General features: G+C 42.4%; 1 protein-coding gene across 1 annotated transcript; it reads left to right on the top strand.

The window, feature by feature from the left end:
• Positions 1-5,533: 5,533 nt before the first annotated feature.
• LOC119427446 lies at positions 5,534-8,046 on the top strand. The gene is made up of 5 exons (XM_037695068.1): positions 5,534-5,753; positions 6,620-6,814; positions 6,899-6,978; positions 7,279-7,333; positions 7,546-8,046. The coding sequence occupies exons 1-5, from the start codon at positions 5,655-5,657 to the stop codon at positions 8,044-8,046; spliced, it is 930 nt and encodes a 309-aa protein (XP_037550996.1). The 5' UTR covers positions 5,534-5,654.
• Positions 8,047-9,007: the final 961 nt, after the last annotated feature.

Here is a 9,007-nt window from a genome sequence, read left to right as displayed (position 1 = left end):
GCGCTCTGGGGCGATCAGAATCATTTTCAGATTCTCCTCTCTCACCCTCTCCAATAGTGCTGATATCAGGGGAACTGGAGAGAAGGCATAAATCAGCATCTTTGGCCACGGTTTGTGTGCAGACATGTTCATCCCTAGTGGCAGAGCGGAGTGGATTTAGGGAGAAAAACAGGGTGCACTGAGAGTTCTCCCGGGTAGCCATCAGGTCCACTTCCGCTCTCCCGAACCTGCTCCAGATTTGCGAGATTAGATCTGGATGAAGAGACCAATCCCTGTCCAGAGGGCCTCCTCTCGACATAATATCTTGCTCCTCTGTTTAGAACACCAGGGATGTAAACTGTTCTGATTGGACATAAATGTGTGCGCGCCCAGCAGAGCAGATCTCGAGCTGCATTCAGCAGCTGGGCTGAACGCACGCCACCCTGGCAATTTATGTACGCCGCTGCAGTTCTGTTGTCTGTGTGGATCATCACGTGATGATCCTGAACCAGTGGAGCAAAATGTTTGAGCACTTTAACTGTAAAAAGTTCTAAAATATTAATGTGATAAGATGTGCCGACGCGCCACACACCTCCTATCGTTTGTGACAGGCAGGTCCCTCCTCAGCTGGAGAGGGACGCGTCTGTGAACACCGAAGTGAATGACGTCACTTTGCCCAGGGAAACTCCCTCTGACAGGTTCAGGGAATTCCCCCAGTGGCTCAGATCCGCTCCCACAAATGGAGGAACGGTAATCAGGTGTCGTTTGTGATGTACAGGGTCGACTTTCAGTCGATTGAACCATCTTTGCAGGCGGCGCATAAACAATAACCCCAGTGGCACCACAACATGAGCCGCTGACATCATTCCTGGCAGTCTCATGACTGTCAGCGCTGTTCCTGTTCTGAGGGGCCGGAAAAACTGAAGCAATGACGTCAATGATTCCCTCCTCTGCTCTGACAGGACAGCTGTCATGTTCACTAAGTTTAGATTCACTCCCAGGAATGTACTTCGCTGACACAGAATTATAGAGCTCTTCTCCCAATTTATTGTGAATCCCAGATGAGACAGATGATTCACTAAAACAACTGTTTGTGTCTCTGCCTCTTTTCTGGACCGAGATAACAGCAGGAGGTCGTCCAGATAAAACAGGATTTTTATCCCTCTCATTCGAAGCGGTTGCAGAGCTGCCTCCATGCATTTTGAGGACGTGCGTGGGGCAAGTGTGTATCCGAACAGCAGACGTACTGAAAACAGGCCCCATGGACGGAAAAACGGAGGAATTTCCTGTGTTTGTTTATTATTGAAATGTGAAAATATGCATCCTTCAGATCTATGGACACAAACCAAACCCCTCGTGTCACATATTCGAGAACACGTTTCACCGTCAGCATGAGCGAGGGTCGTTCCATGATGAATTTGTTGAAAACAGATAGATCCAGAATTGGTCTGAGCCCTCCCAACTTCTTCGGAACCAGGAAGTACCGGGAGTAAAAACCGTCTTCCTCCTCTCCCGGAGGAACTCTGGAAATTACGTCTTTTTCCAGAAGCTCCATCAGCTCTGATTAGAGGATTAAGCCTTGTTCTGGGGATATGAGATGAGTTTCTAGAACTCCGTTAAATTTTGGTGGTGTTTTTGCAAACTACAGAGTGTAACCCTTGTGAATTAAATGATGCAACTATTTGTTCAAAGTGCATGTGTCCTGCCACGCCGTGCTGCACTCTGAGAGAGGGAACGCGTGAATGTTTTGTTTTGTACGGGAGAACAATAACTGAGCCTCTATCAACGTCGTATCCTGTGGGGGGCTTCGCCCACACTGACCCATGGGAGGCTGACATGAAAAGGGTCGTTTACCGGTTTCTATGTAACGGTTCTTACAATGTTCCCCGGCCATGCCCGGTTGGGGAGGAGAACCGGCGTTAGTGGGTGAACAAACCAAACAAACCAAATGCTGCTTCAGTGGAGGTTCACCTTCAGCGCTCACTTCTGTCTGCCGTTCAGGAAATAGAGACGGATAATCCCTGCGTAAAGTTCTCAATTTAACTGCAGGTTCATGTTTTTTACATGAGTGTGTGGGGACAGAAAGGTCCCTGTATTGTTTGTCAAACATCTTACCACTCTGTGCTTTCTGACAGCTGTCAATGCTCGCCTCCACTGACAGGCGAGGAGGCGGGGCTGGTGGGTGAGTGGAGGAGTCTTTGAGAGCAGCTCGTCCACCTTTTCCTGTCTGTGTGTCATGACACCAAATTAGCTTTTTTTTTGTTTACCTTTGAACGGTTGCCTCAGGCTGACCTTTTCATTAATTGTGAGAGATGTCCTTACAAAAAACGTAACAGATGAATTCAGCCTGTCTGAATGAAAAACTCCACTTTTTGAAAAAGTTTTTTTATTTTTTACTTTAAAAACCCTTCTCATTTCATTAAACACACCCCCCTCAAACTGTCATTTTTTGTACTGCCTCCTCCGCGTGTCCTGCATCTGATTCTGCATCTTTGTAACTTCCTCTGGAATGGACGCGGACAGATTCAACCACATCTATCTCTGAAGCAGCGTTGCCCAGGACGAGATGCGGGCTGAGCACACTGCAAGCGCTGCATACAGGTTGGTGATCGTGTCTGCAGCCATGCCGATCTGGTCAAAATCAAGGGAGAACGGGTTTGGTTCCTTGGCCTCCTTACCTATGCTAAAAGCTAGCATAGCAATGTTGTTGGTTGCTACGCCCACCTGCAACGAGCACTGATGAATTCTGTCCGTCAGCTTCGCAGTGAACTGGTCAATGGAGGATGGCGGGATGGTACGTCGGCAGACGTATTTCGCTGCTCTTACCCCAAAAACAGCCGACAAACTGGGTTCTAGGGGAGGGATGGTGGGAAAACCCTGGTCCGTGAGCCCTTTGACTTTGGTGATGGCCGCGTAGGAGACAACCGGAGCCTTCAGATTTAAGGGATCATTCATTGGCTGAACCCAGGAGGATGGCGGACAAAGCCGGGAAATGGGGCCAGACCGGGTCCCAGTGTCCAATGTGCTGGGCGGCAAACCTTCCCGTCAGAAGGGTCGATGTGGCCAGGGCCGCCGGTTTGGGCACTTTCAGGTCGCAGGCTCTCGACGACCTCCTGCTTATATCTGGGAGCTCGTGGAGCAGAGTGGTGGATGACCCCTGGCTCAGGGAGGCGACCATCGAAGGCAACACCAGCTCCAAACCTCTTGTAAGGCAGGATGGAGTGCGACTGCTAGCTGTTTCAGCTTCAGAGGGGGACGTGTAAAAAAAATTAATTAATAAAAATATTAAAATTTTATATCTTTATGTTTGAAGCCTGAAATGTGGCAAAAGGCTGAAAAGTTCAAGGGGGACGAATACTTTCGGAAGGCACTATATACATACATATGTATGTGTATATATATATATATATATATATATACATACATATGTATGTGTATATATATATATATATATATATATATATATATATATGTATACATACACATATATATATACACACACACACACACAAGCACAGAGTGCTTCATATTTTACAGAGATGGAAGGACATTGTCTTTTCAGACAAACACTATGTTAAAATATAACCCAGTTCACTTTTCACCCTCGCGTAATTGACAAGATAAATGGATAAACCTTTAATTATGAACGGTTTTAAATAGAAATACAAGCTGACATTAAGTATGAGATTTAACGGAATGTCTTGAAAGAGTCATGATGAGAGCTGGAATTGTCTTACAGCGATTGCCCTACAGGTTTGAGATGGAGTCTTAGTGTTAAATTAAAGAAATGCAGACTGAAATTGGTAATTTTATGTTTCAAAAGAGAAATGTTCACTTCATCTGTAACTGTCATTTAAAAATTACTGGTTAAAGATTATTTTTGAGTATTATTTAAATTATGTGATTTGTATGTCTTGAAACATTATTAAACTTTCAAATGTCCTATAAAGTGCCCTGAGACAACTTTGTTGTGATTTGGCGCTATATAAATAAACTGAATTGAATGTCCCTGGAGCGGTGCAGAACTAAAATAATTACTGTGAATGCTTTTTAGAACTGTTAACTATAAAGCAATTAGTATTACAGCAGGGATAGGTGGCTGTATAACCCCCCCCCCCCCTTCTTTTTTCTCTACAGGTGTTCCCGGATGGAGATTGAGAACCTAAACTGGGCAGATGGAACAACCAGTGAGGTATCAGAGTGTAATGTATGACTGAATGCAAATAAATATCGATAATCAAGAATGACACAATTCATGATTTTAAGTAACGACAATTGATTCTTCTATATAAGCAAAATTTTAGAGGTTTTGGATAATGAATTCGACTAGAATATGGTTTAAAATAAAATTAGTGAAAACTTTGCAAGATTTTTTTTAAAAATATTTTTTCATTTATCCTTTATTTATCCAGGTAGTCTCAATGAGCCACGAGAACTCATTTTCAAGAGAGACCTGTTTCGGGAGGAGATGGGGGTTAAGGGCCTTGCGCATGGCCCAGAGTGGGGCGAATGAGGGTGGGGGCAGGTGTGGGTGCTTCACCTACCCCACCCACATTTTTGATGTCGGTACCGGGGCTTGAACCAGCAATCTTCTGATCACAGGCCCACCTTCTCTAACCTCTGCACCACCACTCCCCTAATAAAAAGATAATTGACTTCTAATCACTTAGAATGTCCAGTGACAGTTAAAGACAGATTAAATCAAATCTATAGCAGTGTTTTATCTCAGGTAAGATTTTTACAAGTGCTAACATAGTTGGAATACACTATTTTTATTTATTTATAACTTTTTTTTATTGGATACTAACAAAAATATATAATAATGAATTTCAACAACTACTAACATGATTTATGAAATAGCATTGTTATAGTGATGTTGCATAATACTTATGGCTTGTGAAATTTGGTGCATGGAGAAAAGAGAAAAATAATACGTGTTGCTGATAAAATGCTAAAATGATTGTGATGGCTAAACTCAGAAAAACTTGACAGGGATAGGACGATGGGTAGAAGGATGACCTCTGGCTGGCTGCCTGCAGGGTATTGTGCTGTTTGTATCTCTTATCACTTGTTCAAGTTATCTAAGCTGAAGAAGCTCCAGGGAAGGTGCACACAGGGGTCACCTGTGTGAGTTTGTGATCAACGTTCCCAGAGAGGTGTCAGATGAGTATGAAACTGGAATATGAACCACTGACTTACCCAGAATGAATGATAATTTTCAATAAGATTATAGACATTTACATAGACAACTGATGGAGTTTTGTGATATTGTGGGAGAAGGATGTTTGTTTCTTTTTTTCCTTGATAATGCAGCTCTAAACGAGTCGCTGACAGAGAGGTTGCGAGTCCAATGACTGGGGTTTGAAGGATGGAGGCAGGACAGATGTCCGAGGAAATGCCCCTGATGAGGGGGAATGGAGTGGAGTGCCAGGGGGGAAAGAGTCACCGTTTCTACTCCCTGGGTTGAGAACATCACGCATCAAATGAGGGTGTTATCATTTATCAGGACAGAGGGTTTTTTTCAGATTCATACTAATAGGCTCTGTGCACATGCGTCCTGAATCACTTCCCCTTTGACCGGATGTCGGCATTCCAGTTTCCGGTCTAATCCCCGGTCTCGGTGAAAATGGCGTTTTCTAGATGTTTACAAGAGCTGCCCAAGATAAATATCAGCGATGTTCATCGTATTGTTGATGCCTGGTCCCCTGCTCCGACAAGCAAACGTAACAAGGGATTTAAATTGTATATCTCAAGTTACCTGCACAACTACGAGGGTAAGTAACGTTAGTTTGATCGTTGTGATGTTGCTAACTGTTTGCAGCTAACGTTAGGCTATTAGCAACACGACCATTTTTGTGTATACTCACGTTATAGAAACAGGTTTTCCACACTTAAACAAAAGGCTCATATTTTGTGATCATTCTACTAACATTCTGCTCTTCTCAGTTTCTAGCAAAAATCAGGACACAGGTGAAGTCGTTGTCAGGGCTCTGTGTCACAGGTCCATGAAGAAAAATGAAAAACCTCACAGTTTAAGTGTAGGGTGAAGATAGGATTGTTCAGATGACAGTTTTAAGATTGTTGGTTCAGTAACCCGACGTTCCTAATGTTAATGGGGATTTAGCTAAGGTGGTAATTAATTCTTAAATAAAAATAAAATGGAATTGGCTATTTGATGAATATTAACACGTGAGTTTGGCCTTGCTTGTCCCCATTTGGTTATTTGCTGCATGCATTGTTCTTCTTTTATGGTTGTTATGTGTTACTTTTAACCCAGTGTTAATTTGGTAATTCATGCATATTAGTTTTACTTAAATCTAAAGAATACACTCACAGTCTCTGTAACATTATCCAGGTATTTTTACCTAGCGGGTCTCCTCTGGGTTAAAAGTGTTTTGAAATCAAGTTATCTTTATCTCATCCATTCATTTAAGATGTAATCTTGTGATAATTGTATTACACTACTCTTGACCTTCATAGAACATACTCCAAACTAAATATATAATCACATAACATGATACTATGGTTCTATGACATTAGTTATAAAAAAATATTTGGGAAGCAAGATTGCATCATGAAAGAATGGCTGATGAGTGACCAAGCTAAGATAATAAGTTCTTACTATGACATTCTTATGCAGGTGGTCCTGAAAGACTCGTGTCCTGTGGAGCTGATTCACCACAGCTGTACGTGTGTTGCTGGTGCAGCATTATGCAACCACTGTGTGGCTTTGCTGTTCCAGTCAGCACATTATTCTGAGCTGAAACTGTCAGTGGTCCCCCCTGTACTAAGCTGTCCAGAAGGAGAACAGCAGTGGCACAAGCCCAGAACTTTAGTAAGTTTTCTCTTCAATAATAGACTCAATTTATTACATTTTCTTGCCGTATAACTTGTAACTGTGTCATGGATAACTGAATAGGGTATAAAACCTGGCCCCGTGGACAAGATGACTGTGCTGTCTGCTAAACCGAAGAGTGGAGCAACAACAGAGGGTGTAAGGTAAAAAAAAATCAATAAAAATTCTGATGTATTACAACAGTGTTTCTCAACCCTGGTCCTCAAGGCACACTGCTCTGCATGCTTTATAGATTTCCCTGCATTAACACAGCTGATACAGTTGTTAATCAGTTACCAACTGAAATGAGCTGTGTTTAAGCAGGGACAAATCTCAAACATGCAGGACAGTGTGCCTTGAGGACCAGGCTTGAAAAACACTATTATTTTATGTTTCATATCTGAACGAAATGCAGGTGGGTATTCTATTTTTGACTCATGTTCTTTTCTTATTTATATACACAGGAGCACACTCTACAAAGGCCTTAGTGGGGATTTGCCGGACCTTTCTGTCCTTAGAGTAAGTAGTTGTATTTAAATTACTGATAAATAAAAATGAAATTAACAGTAGGCTACAATGTACTAACAAAGAGTTGTAGACTTACCGGTGTATTGAATAATTTTATTTTCAAGTGCTGTCTCTTTGTAAAGTGTAGAATTTTTGAGGGCTTAAAATTAGTTGATATACATGTATTTTACATTTTATTGAAATAATTGTTTTCACTTTCCCAGGTTTCCGAGGTGTATGAAGATTTTGCAGCAGCTGATGCACCAATGATCTGCAGCATGGGAATCAGCCATGAATTTCCCCTTGTTGACTCTGCCCTTGGCAAAGTTCAGGCTGGAAGTCCTCTGTCCTACCAACAGCCAGCAACAGCAAAGAGAGACATGTCCTTCCATGCTGCACCACCCCGCCCATCTCTGCCTCTTAAGAACTACCACCTACAGCCATCAAAAAGCATGTTTGTTTGTTCTGAACCACAACAGCTACACCTTAAAAGTATGGAGGTCACCTGGGACATGGTGAATAAACTAAAAAAAACTCATGCTTACTATTGGCAGGTTCAGGGGCAGATGCTAATAACTGGGATGAACTGGTGTGATTTTGTTGTCTCAGCTGAGGAAGATATTCTTATTCAAAGAATTTATGCAGACACTAATGTGATGGATTCAATCAAACACAAAGTAGACAGATATTTTTTCTATGTTTACCTGCAGAAATGTCAAAATTAGGAGTTTGATCAAATCAAATGTACAAATTTGTTTCAAAATATTTCCATCATGAATATCTATTTACAAATGTAAGACAATGTCAATGTAAGTAAATGACAGCATTTTCTGTTTCTTCAAGACTGTGCCATCAGCTTTTCTGTCAAACTTCATATCTCCATTTCCTGACCAAAGGTCCATTTTGGTAATTTGACAGGAGACAGGCAACTGTAAAAATTTGGTTTATGCTTCCTGCAATGGAGAGAGGGATAGTGGAATCAAAGAGTTTATTTTCTTTAACTCTTCTTATTAACCTCTCAACATGCACCCTCAAACGGGCAATGGACTGGGTCTTCAAAACGTCGACCTCTGACATTTGGGCCCTCTTGGAGAGGAAGGCAGGACGATGAACAGTCCCAGGTACGAGATCATCCACCAAGAATCCCTTGTCCACCATGATGGCCATGTCCAGTGTCAAGAGTGATGTAATCCCTGATTGACGGAACACTTCCTTGTCACTCATGGAACCCTCAAACAGTGCTGACACAAATGTCAGGGCTCCGTGAGGAGACATGCCCACCATGGCCTTAAAGGTACAGTGGGATTTGTAGGTGGAGAAGACTTCACTCTGGAGGAGCAGGGATGAAGGTGTTTGACACCGTAGTTCTGTACAGTCCAGGATAACTTGTGTGTCACTGTAGCGGCCATCAAAATCCTGTGGAAGACTGGAACTCACAGCTGCAGGAGACATCCACACACAAATTGAGCCCAATAAGCAGTACAGGAAGTTGGCCCATGTCACAATAATGCGGCTGACTGTTGCTCTGTGGATGTTAAATCGATGGCCCAGTTCCCTCTGGGTACATCCAGTAGACAGGTAGGAGAGGAAAAGAAAAAGCTCATCTATTGGCAGCAGTTTCTGGACAGAAAATTATTTAAATGTTAGTTCAAAACCAGCATTCTCATTGTGTGTGTGTGTGTGTGT

The sequence above is a fragment of the Nematolebias whitei genome, chromosome 2 (assembly GCF_014905685.2).
Source record: "Nematolebias whitei isolate Nwh7 chromosome 2, NemWhi1, whole genome shotgun sequence".
In the NCBI taxonomy this organism is placed as follows: Eukaryota; Metazoa; Chordata; class Actinopteri; order Cyprinodontiformes; family Rivulidae; genus Nematolebias; species Nematolebias whitei.
The sequence above is the reverse complement of the archived record's forward strand: the minus strand, read 5'-3'. Positions and strand labels throughout refer to the sequence as shown.